The sequence below is a fragment of the Actinia tenebrosa genome, unplaced genomic scaffold (assembly GCF_029948245.1).
Source record: "Actinia tenebrosa isolate PJP-AT-01 unplaced genomic scaffold, QUT_ActTen_1.0 PGA_scaffold3__52_contigs__length_22856419, whole genome shotgun sequence".
NCBI classification, from domain to species: domain Eukaryota; kingdom Metazoa; phylum Cnidaria; class Anthozoa; order Actiniaria; family Actiniidae; genus Actinia; species Actinia tenebrosa.
The window spans coordinates 16,259,759-16,278,446 of NW_028292580.1; the positions used below are offsets into that span (position 1 = coordinate 16,259,759).

The 18,688-nt window shown below is 35.2% G+C and overlaps 2 protein-coding genes across 2 annotated transcripts; one reads left to right on the forward strand and one right to left on the reverse strand.

Moving 5' to 3' along the window:
• Positions 1 to 161: 161 nt before the first annotated feature.
• Positions 162 to 6,196, forward strand: LOC148908745 (UDP-galactose translocator-like). Its single transcript, XM_089035071.1, has 4 exons — positions 162 to 206; positions 2,086 to 2,423; positions 3,282 to 3,546; positions 4,268 to 6,196. Exons 1-4 carry the CDS (start codon positions 179 to 181, stop codon positions 4,687 to 4,689), a joined length of 1,053 nt encoding a protein of 350 aa, XP_088891197.1. The 5' UTR covers positions 162 to 178; the 3' UTR covers positions 4,690 to 6,196.
• LOC116305888 (sortilin) lies at positions 5,587 to 18,321 on the reverse strand. Its single transcript, XM_031715885.2, has 24 exons — positions 17,974 to 18,321; positions 17,786 to 17,851; positions 17,148 to 17,215; positions 16,625 to 16,727; positions 15,998 to 16,171; positions 15,496 to 15,563; positions 14,743 to 14,816; positions 14,565 to 14,627; positions 14,258 to 14,328; positions 13,797 to 13,883; positions 13,388 to 13,448; positions 13,076 to 13,149; positions 12,781 to 12,862; positions 12,102 to 12,196; positions 11,512 to 11,706; positions 10,967 to 11,061; positions 10,246 to 10,430; positions 9,945 to 10,068; positions 9,733 to 9,807; positions 8,944 to 9,051; positions 8,662 to 8,794; positions 8,025 to 8,128; positions 7,568 to 7,652; positions 5,587 to 6,820 (listed from the first exon to the last, which is right to left on the reverse strand). The coding sequence occupies exons 1-24, from the start codon at positions 18,250 to 18,252 to the stop codon at positions 6,797 to 6,799; spliced, it is 2,493 nt and encodes an 830-aa protein (XP_031571745.1). The 5' UTR covers positions 18,253 to 18,321; the 3' UTR covers positions 5,587 to 6,796.
• Between the last annotated feature and the right edge of the window lie 367 nt (positions 18,322 to 18,688).

The window sequence follows — 18,688 nt, forward strand, 5'->3', positions numbered from 1 at the left end:
GGTAGATTTAGTGCAAGGAGTCTATTACCCTACTACGTAGACGTTCTTGGGGTTTGTCACGCAACGTTGCATGACAGACACTAGAAGGTGCGTGACAGACACTAAGAACGTTAGCGTTCTCAAGGTTTTTGAATCGTTGGGCTGCCTGTGTTGTTGCCCAACCCAAACCATTTCCAAGATGGCGGCCGGAAAACAACAGAAAGATGGTTAGTGTTATCATAGGAGAGAAAACTTTATTGTCATTATTAATTTATCCCTTTATCTACAGGAACAAAGATAACGAGAAGTACCAATTAATCTTTTTGTGTAACGGACGTAATTTTGAAGATGATTGAAGTAATTTGTTTCTTGTTTTCACACTCGAAATGTTTTATACTTTTAAAACTAGAATAAGTTCTTTCTTAGTCTCTTTCTTCTAATTAGTTCAAGTTTAGGTTCAAGTATGGTCGTACATAGTCCAATATTTAGACTAAATAAGCTTACATGTAAAAGTTTATTAAACTTAATCTCTTAATCCTTGTTCATTAATCGTAATTTGTAAAATGATGCAAAATTTGTATAGTGATACCTATTTGAAATGAAGAAAAAAAATCCCAGAAATCCTAATCGTTTTTCATTGTACTGCTAGATCATTTCAAAAATAGGAATGTCAATTAATCTGGATTCATTTAATTTTATCCTAAAAAGCTTAAAATATAACCCTTTTCCAGCCGATCGATCTTGATCAACCAAGGTTCATTGAACTATAATGTATGCATTAAATTTGTAGACGTGGCGACACATTTCTTTCTTAGTTTTGTCGCTAGATCATGTTTTAAGTAAACTGATTCCTTTAAATAAGAAAGCTTGGGTTTTTCATGCTTTTGTTGTGATCGTTGTTTTTGTGGTTTTATCAGTTAAAACTTTCTTAACAGTTTGTTTACAATATTTTTTCAGTTTTCTTGGTGCCATGCCAATATCCACAATTATGTTTCTCAACCCTTCCCTCTGCCTGATTACATTATAATAATATCATATAACCATTATTACACAAGATTTCCTTCCAAACAATCATTTTGTCTCCCTAAAGTAAGAACCAACTATGGAAAGTTCTCTATCCGCTATCAAGGCCCAAAAGTCTGGAACAACCAACAGTTTTCCGTGTTTGATACTCTTATCAAAACACTCAGGATGTTGAGAGAACATGAGAGCAGCGTAGGAAACCACGACGCGTAGCGGAGTGGTTTCCAGCTTCTCAAGTGTTCTCACAACATCCCGAGTGTTTTGATCAGAGTATCAAACACAGAAAACTGTTTTTGATTTATTTTATGAAATAACAAAAGCACGAAAAGATTGAAAAAAAGCAAAGTCTAAGTAAATTCTCCCTATGTGCAGTCTTATTCAAACTGACCAATGAGCGCGTGCGATAGATTAAAAATGACGGTAGCGTGTTTTGATACTCTCATCAAACATGGTTTTCGACCAATCATAGCGCGCATAGTATCCCAATTATTTTATAAAGTTCTCTCAAAACAAAATCTAAATCCCTCTTTAAATCTAAATTCTTATCTGATCTAATTGAAACCTACTAATAGTAATCACTGATCCCTCTTATCTTTATTATAAACATGTATGTGTGTCTCTTTTTGTCTATATTCTTGTTTATATTTCTTCTCGTAAATCTTAGTTTTCTAATCGTACCAACTAATATCTGACCTCACAATGCCTCAAACACTATTAGGTTATCTGGCTAGTTTAACAACAAGTTATTCCAGTTAGCCTGTACCATTTTCTAGTCGCCAATTAATAATTTTTCACCTTAATGTGTATATATAAACATCTGCATAACCTTTTATAGCCTTTATTTGCATTTATAGAACTATTTAATGATTTATTTCCTTATAAGCTGTAATTTTAATTTATTATTCATTTATATATTGTATATACACAATGTAAGTTTTGGTACACACTTTAATAAACCCTTACAACCCTTACGATTCATTATGGCCTGTTAGCGGCTTTTCACTACCTGAAATATACATAATACACACAAAGTTTTAAATTCTAAATTTGATAAATTCTAAAAGTTGTCCTTTGACTTTACAGAAAATGGCTATTTTAGCATCAAGTACCTCAGTCTTGTTGTCCTTACTCTACAAAATGCATCCTTAATTCTGACAATTCGCTACACTCGGACACTCCCCGGTGATATGTACATTACGAGTACAGCAGTGGTGATGGCAGAATTCTTCAAAATTGTAACATGCTTGATAATCATGTTTTATCAATTTGGAAGCTTTCATGAATGGATCAATCATCTGTATTCATCAATAATAAAGAATCCTGTTGATACTTTGAAGCTGTCAGTACCTGCATTGATTTACACAATTCAGAATAATCTACAGTATGTCGCTATATCAAACCTTGATGCTGCAACTTTTCAGGTTTGTCACCAAATGCAATTTGAAGTTGTTTAGTGGAAGACCTGTTATTTTGAACTTTTTCTTCCCCAGGAAATTTGAGATAACAGGATTCTGCTTTATAACATTGGTTTCATCTTCACAACTTCACATCATTCTCTTATTCATCTTCACATATAGTATTATTATACATGTTCCAATGAAATTTGATCCATGACACTACCCTGGTGCAAATCTTAGACAGGATCCTGTAAGATCCTTTAGGACCCAACTTAGGAATAGGATCCTGGATAGGATAGGATCCTGAGTAGAATCCTGAATAGGATCCTGATTAGGAATAGGATCCTAGACAGGATTACATTCTGATGTAAGATCCTTAGTAAGAATAGGATCCTAAATAAGATCCTGTACAAGATCTTAGATAGTATCAGGATCTTTTTTATAGATCCTGGACTAGGATCTTAAAGATCCTGATTGGGTAGGAACAGGATCCTGAGTAAGATCTTATAAGATCTTGAACAAGATTCTGGATATAAATCATGAGGTCTGAAACTTAAAATAATTTTATAAAGGACAAGTTTGTTGAGGAATTATTTAAAGACCCATTGTCACTTACCGTGATGCACCGCGGTCACAGATGAATTTCGTGGTCCATGAAATTCAAAGATTCATATATTGAATAATAACTTCATATTAAATCCTTTTCCCACATAGCACTAAGGCACAATAATTATTCTTTTACAGCTTTAAAGACTATTTAAGAGTTTATTCAAAATGTTGGAATATTGTTTTTTCAGTGGAGACACGATTCAAAATGTAAACAAATTGTGATGCATCACGGTAAGTGGCAATGGGTCTTTAACAGGATTTGTTTATTTCCAGGTGACTTACCAACTAAAGATCTTAACAACAGCACTGTTTTCTGTTGTAATGTTGAACAAGAGCCTAAACAAATTACAGTGGCTGTCATTGTTCATGCTCTTTGGTGGGGTTTCGGTTGTTCAACTGCAGCCGACATCTAATGTGAAGCCCACAGCAACACCGGCATCAACTAATGTAACCCTAGCAACCATGGCCACTGCAAAGCAGAATCCTCTGATTGGATTGTTAGCTGTGGTGCTGTCAAGTCTATGTTCTGGATTTGCTGGTACGATAATCAAATATTGAATGTGTCTAGAATAGTGTAGGTGTTCATTTTAGACTCCCTCTCCTACCCCTCCCCCCTCTTACCCCTCCCCCCCCCCCCCCCCCCCCCCCCAGAAATGCTACAATGTTTTTACTTGATATTCTAGTGCTTTTAACAATGCAGTGGCTGTTACCATAAACATTCATTGATCTCATCCAATTCATTCATAACTAATCAATCCCTCAATCTATCTGTCCATTTATATCTCTTTTCTCAATCTATCCAATTCATTCATGCAAAATCTCATTCACACCCATCTGTCATGCATTCATGCATCAATTTGTCCTATCCCATCTATCCCATACTAACCACATCAACCCACCCACTTTCAATCAAAATCAATCCACCACCATCCACAGTTCCTTTTATCAATTCATCCCATCTGATCCATCCCATCCCTCACATCCATCCATCCCATCCATCCATCCATCTATCCTTCCATCCATGCATCAATTCATTCTATCTGATCCATCCCATACCTCACATCCATCCATCCCATACCTCACATCCATCCATCCCATACCTCACATCCATCCATCCCATACCTCACATCCATCCATCCAACCATCCAGCCATCCATCAACCCACCATTCACTGTTTCATCCCATCTATTCATCCCATCTCTTGTCATCCTATCCATCCATCCATTCATTCTTAATCAGACCTCTCCTTTGAATCCTAGGGGTTTACTTTGAGAAGATCCTCAAAGGTACCCAAGGATCAGTATGGCTCAGGAATACACAGTTAGGAACATATGGGATCATAATTGGACTAATAGGCATGCAAATCAATGATGGATCCAAGGTCTCTGAGAAAGGATTCCTATATGGCTACACAACATTGGTTTGGATTGTAATATCCATGCAAGCTTTTGGTGGCCTGCTAGTTGCAATTGTCGTCAAATATGCCGACAACATTCTCAAAGGATTTGCTACCTCATTTTCTATCATTCTCTCATGTATAGTATCAGTATACCTGTTCAATTTTCACATCAGCATTCAATTTGTTCTGGGGGCTGTTCTGGTTATGTTTGCCATTTATTTATACAGTTTACCTCCAAAAGCCACTTATGGCCCTCTTCCAACAAGTGCTTCAAAAGTTTGAGCAAAGACAATATTTCACACCAAAGATTGTGATCCTTGGCATATTGTCAATTATAAACCTTAGGTTTTTCAGGTTTTAAACTAGCGTGTACTAGCGTGGACTGCGTCGGTGTTTCTGAATAAAACAGTAGGAACTTGTAGATAAATTGGATCAGCGTAAAAAGCTTTGTGAAACTGACGTTTCATTTCCCACTTACTCCGATGAAGGACTAACGTCCAAAACGTCAGTTTCACAAAGCTTTTTACGGTGATCCAATTTATCTACAAGTTCCTACTGTTTTATAATGTAGTTAAGCATGGAATTTGAGGGTTTTTGGTGATGCTTCCCACAGGTGTAGAACAAGATGTCATGTCAAGCTTGACAATCACATGCCAAAACCCTTCAAAACAAGGTTGCTAGATCTTTAATGTTATTTTCCTATCGATAATGCTGCTATTTTGGTGTACAACTCTATGCATCTTGCATTCATAACAGTATTCATATTTAAAAATTTGTATTTGTGTATTGATGTCCAATATTTATACAAAAAAAAAAAATATTGTTATGTACCAAGGGTTTTGCATGACTTTGTATGTCATTGTGTTAAAGAACTATTCTTGGTATGTAATACATATTAATATAGGAAATGCTACCGTTTGATATGCACTAGTAGCATGAAGGCACTTTCATCAAATGCATGTGGTATTTTTATTTGAGAAGTAAAAATAAAACATCTACAAGAGAAAGAATTGACACTGAGCCAACCAACCAATCAGAAACAAGTTTTTTTTGTAGATGTGACAACAAGGCTAACCCTGTGTTAATGAGTCTGTAATCAAGGAACACGGTTGTATTTACAAAACTGGTATTTTATATATATCTATCGATAAATATGTTTTAATGAAGAATACTTTCCACTGCACGTGTAATAAATCTTTATTTCTAAAACATTGCAAGCATAAACCACAAGCTTATACCATCATAGTACATGATGGTTAGAAAAAGAATTATAACGAAAACCTAAGCATTGATTTCCATTTCAGAGCAATTCTTACCTTGAGTATTATTTTTTTACTAGTAACATTCAAGAAGACTGAACAATCTTGTAAAGGCTTTGCACCATCATTTGATCACAGCTATGACTAGAAGCAGGAGCAATTGAACCTGGTCTAATATATGGTTTACATGAGAACAAAATTCAGAATGAATTCAGTTTCCCAACGGGAAAGGACTATGGTTGTGCCATCACATAATGGTGCAAAATGTCTACCCTCAAGGGAATGACATACTAGATGGAAATCAATCATTAAGGTTATTCCATAATTAATATACCCTGCGAGCAGAGATTCCCTTTTCTATCCCGCTAGGGAGAGAGGGGGGATAGAAAAGGGAATCTCTGCTCGCAGGGTATAATTAATACCACATATGGCAAAATTTACACTAATTCCATCAAAAAGTACACATTAAAGTTAAATAATAATTAGGCTTTAAAGAAATACACCTCAATAAATTAATTGTTTTTAAGTTATCTTTCTTGTGCCTGATGTATGGCTGTTTAACTAAGTTATAAACTTAGGTTATGAATCTTAAATAAATTGTAAATGAAACAAACCTGGTGAACTAAAGATGCAATATTTGCAGTCTGAAGTTATTGTATAAAATACCGGCAGTTGACATTAGTTTGGATGGGGTGAATTAAATTGCATTAGTTTTTTGTTGTGATTATTATTTACGCTAGCTAATAATGATTTACTATCAAAACTCTATATTTTCTATTACTAGTAAGAATAATTCTGTAAAAAAGGGAATTGGTCATTGATAATAAATAGGGAAAATGGTTAAGCTAAAAAGACTGTAAAATGTCTTCCTCTAAATCCATCATTTTACACACTGAAAAAAAATGTACCCATCACCAATTTATCTCTAGCTAAGTTTTGCCAATCCCCCATTTCAACTTCATGACCATTTCCTTATTATTTAAATTCTATGATTATTTATGGCTAAATAACCATACTATACTACTATTCTGATTATCAAAAAATTTCTTTTTTAATTACAAACTGTGAGTTGGTTAGCAATAGTGCATTGAGAGTACACTTGGGGCCATAGACTAAGACCAAGATTTGATTTACACTTCAATCATGGCTGTATCCTGAAGTAGAAGAAAAATATATGTGAGAAAAAGAGGAAATTATTAATCAAGGATTGCTATAAACTCACAAAGTATGAGACCACATTTAAGGTATTCGCATACTTCTATGCACTAGGAGGCTTTTCCTGCCAAAAGAGTGTTGGCACGCCTTATCATTTTAATTGGTAAAACCAGCCAGCTTCGTAACAAAAATATGTCAGTGCAATGTACAGAACTTGTGCATGAAAGTATGCAAATACATATTTTTGTGCGTTGCGCTGTAATAAGATTTTGAATTTGCAAGAGAAGTGTCATGACCGACATACTGTAGCCACTAAATGGAATTGACATTTGCCATTCAAATTGCTACCTATTCATCCAATTACAGTAATTGCTGGATTTCAATCAGATGATATAGGTAATCTTCATCAAGTGCTGGTCAAACACCGACCATATATGTGTCATCAGCTAGAAATAATGTCATGCTTGTGATTCAGCTGATAAACAGAGTGCGTGAGACAGGAAATGACGACTAGTGGATATTTCCTAGTTTGGCTTTTTCCTTTGACTTTTCTCCTTCAAGTTGTTCACATCCAAATAACTTTACACAACTTATTTTTTTCTCAAATCGTATCAGTAAAGAAGTTACACTCAAGAGAGTGACAAATGAGCTAAAATAAGAAAGCAATGGTATGCTAAAGACGTTCAGTCTCTGCCTTTAAGGACTCCCACAAGCCCACAAAATACAGGTGAAAATCTTATACATACATCATCATCTAATCCATGACTTGGGGAGGAAAACATGTCTTGTTCTGGCTCTTGCGACACGGAAGAGTACTGATAAGATGGTTTACTGAAAGAAATGCAAAATTAATATCAATAACTTTTTTCTCATTGGTTTCATCACTAAGAAAACAAAATACTGTAGAATCCCAGTTATAAGCTCTGGGTTTATATAGATTCAGTCGATCAGGTGGGCACATTGAAACCAGGGGGGTATCGGGAATGTCCGTGCAACGATACCTGTAATAGCTTTAGAATGAAAATAAGCTCAGAAAAACTATGTTGACTGCACTGTTTACTTCATCAGTAGAGTGGACTAATAACCTGGAGGAAATTTTTGTTGGCAGATGAAGATGTGCTTACAATCGTGAGGGCTCATAATATGGGGGAGGGGGGCTTATAAACCTTATTCTATAGGATCATAATTATTAGGAATACACACCTTTTTCTTATGTCTAGGTATTTTTTCCCAAAGTAAATGGCTATTACAAGGGCAACGATAGTGATGGGCACGACCACCGCAGCAACAACTAATGACTTTGAGCTCTGTATTTAAGAAATTTATAAGATACAATTTTATTAAAAAATGAAGAACTCTTTAATAAAATATTGCATAAAATGCACATCTAAATGATGACATGAATGAAATTATAAATCATTGAATGATAAATTCAAGCTCAAAATGGGCTTCCTTTAAGAGGTGTCAGAAAAGGGAGACTGTCGCTTTCAGGCCCTCTTGTCCAAAATTCTTCTAGACACAAGTAGCCCACCTATATCAAGATACAGATTTGATAAGGCTGTGTTCAGTTGAGGGGGAATCGGGAAAATTTTGGTAGGAAAAAGGGGGATGGGCAAATTTTTATCAGAAAAATGGGGGGGGATGCACAATCTTTGGATGAAGCTACAAGCCTTGCTTAGGGGGGATTGTATTTTTTTTGCATAACTTTAAGGGGGGGGGGTGTTGAGAATTATTCTGGACATTTCAAATTTTTACCTGCCCCCTCTTCTGCCATACATTATGAGCGCAGCCTAAGTAAGGTCTGCAAAGAAGGCTAAAAATGTAGCATTTCACAAAGTACCTTTGATTTTTTTTCATTGGTCGTCAGTGCTCCATAGTTGGCATATTGATCCTGACATTTTTTATGAGCATCTACATATTTCTCCACATTTGTACCAGGAGAACTGCATTCATCACCAGGAATAAGCCGATACCTTATTTAAACCATTTAAAAATACAAAAAAAAGTTACCAACCTTCCAAACAAATGTGTTAATCTGAGTTTTAAAAAGTAAACAGCTTCATTAGTGGAACACATCACAGTACTTATGCTAAGTCATTATTTAGACATGCATTTTTTTTACCCTTTGCTTTCTACATCTATTTCTTCTCCATTCTTGCAGAATTTTGGTTTCTTGGTTTTGTCCAGCTTGCACTTTGTTTCACCAACTTTACGATAATACCCGTAATCACTTTGAGGAGAAAAATTGTGCACGTAACGTTATGCTTTAGTGAGCTACCAACACATACTATAACCATGTAAAATCATCGTCATGAACATCATGTATTACATGTATCATCAACAATAATACAGTATCAACATTAACTTTATGTGTCATGGTCATCTTGATGTATCGCTATCGTCATCATCATCATCATCAACATGTATCACCACCGTTATCATCATCACCATCTTCATCATTATCATGTATTATCATCATCATTATGATCATCATACATATATATGACCACCATTATCATCATCATGTATAATCACCATCATTAGATCATGTATCACAATCATCATAAGACTATCATATCATCTATCATTTATCATCATCATCATCATCATCATACACTGTATATCATGATATGTATCATCATCATCATCTTATTATCATCATGGCCTTGTATAACCATTTCAATTATCATCATGTATAATCATCATCATGTACCATCATCATTATGTATCATCATCATCATGTATCATCATCTTGTATAACCATTTTAATCTTTATCACCATGTAGAATCACCAACACCACCATCATCATCATCATGTATCACCAAGATCAGCAGCAGCAGAACCATTTATCATCAGGTATCATCATCAGCATATACCATCATCATCATGATACATTATGTCTGCACTTACCATTCCAGATCATCCATTGAACATGGACAGCGTTCAATTGTTGCCTTGGGAATGTAGTCTTCTCCATTAAAACAACTATCAATATAACAGTAGTCATACAAAAAAAACATTACCAGGACTATTCATTTCAATACATCTACCAAAAGGACTTGCTTTGTTACTCAATCAATCAGTTAAAAAAAGAGAAGAGAAGATAAACCTGAGATACTTACAGGACTTTGGGTTTGGGCCTTAAGAATGTTATTTTCTTGCCAAGTAAGCAGCCCTTGTTTTTTCCATTACCGTGGGGAATCCATTCCTCATAGTCCGATTTGTCTGGTACTTTATTGTACATGCCTGAAGCATTAATGAAATCATTTTAAATGCCATCATCATGATTCTGGTTGCATGTCCATGACTATCATTATTCTGAGCAAAATCAAGGCAACCAAGAAGAAAGTTTTAGATCATCATATTATTTGTTAGCAAAAGAAGCCAACATGAGGTCTTTTTTTTTTTTTTAAATGAACTTACACTTTTTCTCCAATACACGTCTGAAGTTGAGCGTATTTACCATCCATCGTCTGGTACCACCTGCATAACCCCATAGGCTAACCCTCATTGTCTGTGCACCAGGCGAAGTAACAAGGCCAGTCAAGTGGAATTTTTCTTTGGGAAACTCATAAGAAAACCAGCAACCTCCTTCATCTACTGAATACCTGAAGGAGAATTAAAAACTGTGAATATTCTGTTTCAAATCCTCTAAAATGTAGCACTGAGTTCAAATACACTGCAAAATCAAAAGAAAACTTATAACCAATCATATGCTTAAAGGTAATTTACAGTTAATGCATTCAAAAAGTGACAAAAATAAGTGATTGCAGTGGCTGGAGTGTCCTTATTAATAATGGCCCTAACCGAATCATTTCTTAACATGAACAAAAAATGGCCGATCGCTTGCTATCAAGGAATTCACTTTGAGCCTTTACAGAAATTTTACCACCTGACTTCTAATAGTCAAGTACCTCATGATGATGATTTATCATGACAGGCACTGGCTGCTCTTTACTTCAGGCAATGGAATTCACAAAATTTGTTTATGGACAACTTTTTGATACCAAGCAATGATCAATAAGATTTTGGAGACAGGTTACTACATGTAGTAATGGGTTCGTACTTAATACTGGGTACCTACTTAGTACTGGGTATGTTACTACTGTGTCTTAGACATTATGATTAATAAGCTATTGGTTACCATAATGTTCTAACTTCCTCAGAACCCACAGGTATTGCCACTATAAGGCTGCCGTGGTCAGCTATGGCATAGTGATGCGCTCCTCTCAAACCAGTCTTTAATGAGAATAATAAAACAATTTCATGTTTATGCAAAATCTAAAATTTAACTTCATTATTACAATGCAACCAAGGCCACCCAAACAAATGTCAAACTATTCAAAATGGTGAAGAATTCTTGAGTTTAAACTGTTTCTCTTTCACTACTGATCATACATGCACACATATAAAGTAAAATCCATGCTTTTTGGAAAGTAACTACAAAGTTTCTTTTTAAAAGGAAAAAAATGAAAATTTGTGCAGATTCTATTGACTTATAATTTGTATGAAAAATCTTTTGGGTGGCCCTGTTTGGAATTATCTATATTTCCAAGATGGCATCTAAAGACAGCCCTACAATGCACTGCTATACCAATTCAACCCAGTTTTCCCCTCAAACTCAAAATGGCTTATAGTTGCACTGTAACTTAACATAACAATAATTTGAAAAACTCATAATTTTCTTACATCCTTCCAGGTGTATCCACCATCCCTTGACATCCAAATCCCAATGCTCTTTTTGTTAAGAGCATATCCAGGGTTTGCATGAGCAATGATGATGCCGACAGCACTGGCTTCACTAAGAGGGCCCCTGGATACATTGACACCTCTACTGCGGCTGAAGGCATTGTGGATTTGCAGAGAGCAAACATTTGCATCTTTCTGAGGAAAAATATCCAGAAGCAAACGGAATTATAAAATAACTGTTATAAAATATCACTTTCCGATTGATGGGGGGTGAGTGATTTATGCGAGCACACAGCACATGTATAAATGGTTAATGTCAATTTTCTTCCTTACGAACTCTGTAATTTTGTTCTTTCTCTGACTGTGCAGTTATGAAGCACTCAGGTAAAACTTGGTAGAATACAAGTGAAGTGTTAGGAGAAGCAATATGACTTGTAACAGCAAACATTTGAATTTTATTTATTTATATTCTATAAAAAGAGTGTTACCAAGCAATGAATGTTCGATCAAAACTGATAAGGAAAGGATAACGAAAAAAACCAAAATAAATTTAACAATGAAAATATGACAAAGGATTTGAGTTTACTTACTGTGGCAGTTTGACCTTTGCACAATTTGTCATCCAGTTTGATAGGATTCCACTCTCCTCCACGGTCAAATGATATCAAGGAACTCAAACTGTTATCTGTCCAAACACAAATATATAGTGCATTACAACCTCAGAATTGGAAAGATAACTGACTGAAACAATTAATATTAGAATTATGATTGTGTATCGAAGTATCATGATCATCTGGGTGGATGTTATCCTCAGAGAAGGACTGTTTGATGGGACTGACGTTTCAACAACCTGTGAGCGGAAGTCATCTTCAGAGTCAAGTGAAGAATAACCGGATGATCATAATACTTCGATAAACATTCATTCACCTGGGTTCAGACCGCTCTATACAATAGAATTATGTTTGGTTCAATTTTACCCTATTCCATGGTTGCACCTGTGGTTAGGGGGATGGATATCAAGAGCCACACAGTCTTGCATAACTGGTGATTTAGCTGCTTTGTCATACCACAAACACTAAATTTCATGTGTATTACGACCATTTTCAAGTGCAGAGCGATAATACATAGTCTACGAGCCAGTTTTGAAAGTTTTTTTTTTGCTGATGTCGGCATGAGGAAATTTTCTCCTGTTCTTTTGAGCAGCTCGAATTATCCGGCTATAATACACAATTTGAAGTGTAGTAACCTCTATGTCTCCTAGCCGCTTACCTTGATTCATTCTACTGCTAATGTAAGTCCCATTCATGGATTCCACTTTATAGAAGTCTGTAATGCCATCAGTGTTTGTGTACTAAACAAAGAAACATATTTATTTAATGAAAAATAAAATTTATCAGCCAAGTAAAAATCCTTAGCTATGCAATCTCTGCTAACATAACTAGTTATAGAGTATACTACAGTGAATAACATATGTCTGTGAAAAAGTTAACTAGCACATTTTTGGTTTTGGTAATTCACAATATTATACTCAACCTCATCCAATCATTTGTTTGTCATCTCTTACCACATGATTTTCAAGAGACTTGTCAAACACTATCCCATCAGCATCTGAAGTGTAGAGAACTCCTTTTCCACTGTCTAAATTAAATATGAAACCAAAGCTCAAGTAAACTTGGTTTTAGAAAACTAGATAGATGTGCCAAAAACAGGGTCTCAGGATAACAGAGAGGATGGGTCATGAAGACTTCATGTAACAATCAAATTGCAAAATGAATTCACATTATGACTAGTTGTTCAAAACAGTACTGTACACTTGTAGCACTCCACCTAATTAAACTCCTACATGGTTGTTATGGTAACCAAGTTGTTATCTTACCTCCAATATCGTCAACATGCAAGAACACCATGCCTTCTGACATGTCCAGAATTGAGTAAAACTAAGAGAAAAACATTTCATATTATATATCCTGTTTTGAAAACATAATGATTTAAATTGATGCTGCAAGTTTAGAAATATACATGACTCTGATAATACATGATGATGAACATGCATGATGATTATAATGATGATAATGATGACGATAGTATTGGCAATGATGATTGTGGTGGTGGTGATAGTGATGATGATGATGATGGTGGTGGTGATGATGATTATTATTATTATATATTGGTGATGAAGAAAATGAAAATTTGTGGTGATGCTGGTGAAGATGACAATAAGAAATTGATAATGAGGATAAATAGAGATTGATGATTATGACAACAGAATATAACTGCTTCTCTACCTGTTCTGGCTTAATCTTAGGAACCTGTGCATTTTCAAAAGTATCTCCTCCATCTTTAGAAACCTGCATAATTCTAGTTTTTTCATCCTAAAACAATCAAACCACACAATATTATAATAATGGTGAACTGGAAAAGAGACCTAACAAACTCTACTCACATATGATCCAGGAATTGAACCAGAAACCCCAGAGGTGAGAGGTAAGTGCACTACCACTCTGCCACCCTTGGTTCACTAATGTATGTGATGCTGAGTCCAGGAATCAAATCCTAGACCCCAGAGGTGAGAGGCAAGTGCACTACCACTCAGCTGCCACCCTTGATTCCAATAGATCAATCCAATATAAATTCTCCCTTCCCCATTATACAAGTAAGATATGAATAATTTTGAGATCTAAAATCCACATAATAATAATTATTATATGTAAGTCTTGCAGGGGGAAAAATTAAAATCAATACAAACCTTTTTATAATCCACAGAAACAAAAAGAAATGGTCCTTGTACTCCAAATGAGTAAATATGTTTAGCAATTACTGAAAGAAATAAAGTGGCAAACATTAGGTTTAATGGATGAGATAAAGAAAATATATAAAAAAGAAATGCATTGGTAAATGGATGAAAAGAAATGAATAGAGAGATGAATGACAAGATGGATGGGTGGGTGGGTGGGTGGGTGGGTGGATGGATGGATGGATGGATGGACAAAAAGACTGCACATGAGGGAAGTCTAGAATATATTTAAGTGAGTAACAACTTCCTTTAGTCTTACATTCAAAATGCTCTCCTAAATCTCGTGATCTCCAAAGCTCCTGATTATAAATATTCAAACGACCTAAAGAGAAAAGAAATAATTTTAGGTTTCCGCATAAAACTGTTTAACCAAAGAGACATGATCCCATCTCAAGAGTAAACAGACTTGTTGCCATAGCAACATGAATATTATTTACCATTATAATTTGGTACAACATTCATCAAGATGGTTTGTTCCTCTTTGCTGACCATTTTGTCCTGCCTTGCACCCCTGGTAATGAAATCAAATAATTATTAATTGTGATTTTTTCCCCATGAAATACATGCTTTATCTACTGGAAGAGTGTTGAACAAGGTACTTTGTTTAATTCCATAAAAGAACCTCACTCACTATAATACAAAAAACTTGGATACACTTTGAAATAAAGTGATGTCGGAAATTAATTTTTCTGAATTTAATTCCAAGGGCTTTCGCCTGGAATAACCTTGTTCCCAAGCACTATAACTTATCTATATTTCTATATCTTCATGTATTTCATAAGTGCTACGTGGTCCACATATTCTCATCTTTGGATACACTTTGGTGTGCTTGCATCAAAGTGGGACATGTACAGCAGCCTTACTTCATACACCTAATGATATGACTAACATTGACCTTTTTAACAGAACATTATGATCATGCTTGCAATAATACTCCAGTTTTGAATTCTCTGTTGCTCAGGGTTGGCCTTGATTTTGTGTAGAATATTCACATGTGTATTTGAGTCAAGGTCAGTGGAACTCCACAATGTTTGTATCATTAATTAAAGTTTTGCATTCTTTATTTTACTACTGGTATTTGTGAGTTTCTTGACACTGAAATGACACTAGCTTTGAGTAAATGAGTCAAAGGTACACAGTGGTATCATAAAAATTTGAATAATGGTCTATTATAATCTAATTCAACTCACCATTTTACACTTATGACATGAGGTCGAAGCAATTTCCAAGTCATTCCAGAGTCTTTGGATAGATAAGCCTGATGAAAAAGTGCAAATGGAATTTTTTGACATGTTGTTGTTTGAACAGCATATTTACAGAGATTGCAAATATCCTTCCTTCTGCACGACTACAGTCATTTTGACTGAGCTCCTTATGAGTCCTTTTTGAAATTCAAAAGTGGTTTAGCTCGACCTTGAGTAAGATTTTTTTTTAAATTTTAATGGCCAGATTCTTGGAATTGAGCTATGAGGCATATATTGCACATACAGTATATACAATATGAAAATTTTGCCACACGTACAGTTGAGCCTGCAATGAGATATTTCTCTTGTTTTCAGACTTATACAAGTGATGCTATCAGGCTTATACAATGCCTGTTGTCTCATTTGCATCTCATTTGCAATACATCCATAATATCTCCTATTATTGCATGCCAGTGACAAGTGCTGTAGAATAAATAGTATTACATACCCCTTTTAAGCCATTTGCTGTGGCAAGGATCCAATTCTTGTTCCGGGGATGGAATTCAAGGGCACCACGAACCTGGAATCCTAGATCAACTTTTTTCCATGTTTTGGTGCCATCTAGAGTTATGTACAAAGATGAAACACCAATGATGGGCAAGCTGAAGGACACCAAGATCACCTGAAAATAACACATTTAAATGATATAATCATACATTTTAAACTGGTAATGACTCGTAGTTACTAGTTGGGACTGAGCTGGTTAGTTGAATGCAGCAATAAGAAGAAAACTTAAACTCTGTGTGAAAAAGTTTGTAATTCATCCTGGTTTGTCTAACATCTCAGTTTTAGCCCAACTCAATGGATATGTAACAGATGAACTATATACACTATGGATTGGCCATGACACTAACGGCGGCTGTGACAGAAACTACATAATATACTGAAACTCTATATATATAGACAATAGTCCTTCATCAGAGTCAAAAAAGACTGTTGATAAAATTATTTGAAATACACTGTTACGAATCGTGCTTCCTGATTGGCTGGGGGCATTATAGAATGTTATAGCTGCTACTATATACAGTGTAGGTACTGTATAAATCATAGCATTTCAAAATGATTATATATTTACCATGTTTGGGTCAACAGGACTTCTCTGAAGTCCGTCGTTCTTCCTGATGTTTCCCTCATAAATATTCTGATTTGTTTTATTAAATGTTTCACCAAAATCAGTGCTAATAAAAGAATAAAATAAATATCATCAAATCAAATTTATAAGCATGAATTAGTATTATAAAACAAAGAGGTTTATGGAAAAAAAAGAGAACCAGAAACAGCCTGGGCTAGAATAATTAATGGCTGCTCGATGGCTGGATTGCACAATAGACTTTAGACATTGCCTGTAGTAATGACTGGCTGCTATTTTAGAGTTCTCTGAATGGTACATCCTTGGGCAAATTTCCTCACTAGGAGGGGGAGGGAAATGGCAGGAGAAGGTGTTGCTTGAAAATTTGGGAGACAGATATAAATGTTACTAGTCCTTGGAATTTTTACTGAGATTGTTACATGCCTGGATATGGAAGGCTTCCAATAATTTCAGCTTAATAAATTTTGCCAGCGTACTCTGCAAAAAACCTACACGTAATGAAACTAACCTTTTATAAAGAGCTGATCTTTGGACTGAAAATATGAAAAACTCTGTAGTTGCCAACAGAAGTATCGTCTGAAATATAATCCAGGTGCCATTAAGGTGATTTTATACTTTTTTCAGAGAGGATAAGGCAGTACCGAATTAATATTTTGAGGTGAAACATAATGGAAATGTTTATGAACATTGCCTGAAAGCACATTTGCACTTGCAACATTTATGAAAGTGCTCATGCATCTCAAAAATCATCTATCAGGCAAAAAGCTTATGAATTATTCATGACGTTTTGAAAAGAATGATAATAATAATAGAAATAGAAGTGGGAATTGCAATGATTATCTGATGATCATAAAGTGAACTTACTGATGACAAAGCTAGACAACAAAATTATAATTTTTTATGATGTAATTCACTCACAATCATAATGATCAGGGCATGAAACGGCTTTTGAAGACTTAAATGCTTTATCCCTAAACTATTAAGTCAGTAGTTGGTCAAGGGCAAATAAATTAAGCTTATTTATTCGATAAGCGACACTAGTCAAATCCTTCGAACGATTAGTTTGAACAAAAATCCTAAACTGATAAGATCGTCAACATCCTGATAAGATCGTTAACTTACCTATAAGATCTTAATCTCACATACCTGAAAGTCCTTTCCAACCCAAGTCATGGAAAATGACAAATGATTATCACCCACAGGGAATTTCCACTAAAACAAAATAATAACGAAAGCAGTTTTAATGGGACCTTTAAAATATTCAAGCTTACAATAAAGTTACCCAATTAAGTACATCTGAACTTAACTTCTCTATATTTACGTAAAATACCTACCAATCGGTTTATTATATCATGATCTTTGATTTTCGTTGGATCTGAGCACCAGTCTGGGTTAGTATTCCTGCGGATTCTGTGTTTATTTGTTAAAACTTCCTGTTGACTCCGACGTAGTCGGTTTTCTTCGTGTTGATGTGTTGAAAACAGCTCTTTGTATCCAGATTTCGGTGCTTCGAATATATCCTTGACTCTTGACTTTGCAGGGTATTTCACCCCCTGCACAACAATAGACAGTTGTAGTACAAAAATGCAAAGCTTAACAATATTTGAAGCCATTTCTTGATGGTTTTCCTTTAATCAGGAGAAAGTCATACTTTGTTTGCTCTAGTTAGTGAAACTGCGCTGTAAGGTGGATTCGTAAATTATGTGCATAAATTACCTCAGCCACTGCTGACCGGGTAAACTGGCTCAAATACCACAGGAAACCCAACTAATACAGTAGTGCTGCCTTAAAAACCACAGTACGCAGTGAAAATTGGTATAAGAAAGTCGTTAAATTTTACACTTTTTAATAGATTTCCAGTTTTTTTGTGTATATCCCGCATATATGTATTTTTTCGCATTTATTTTCCATTCCCTTGTTTTGGCAAGTACGAAAATCACCACGTGTAGCTACCATGCCGTTGCTGGGGCGCGTTCGGCGCGTTAATTGATTTTCTTCGTCTTGGATGTGGAAGCGTAATTTTTTTTGGAAAAAAGGGCTTTTTTTGGT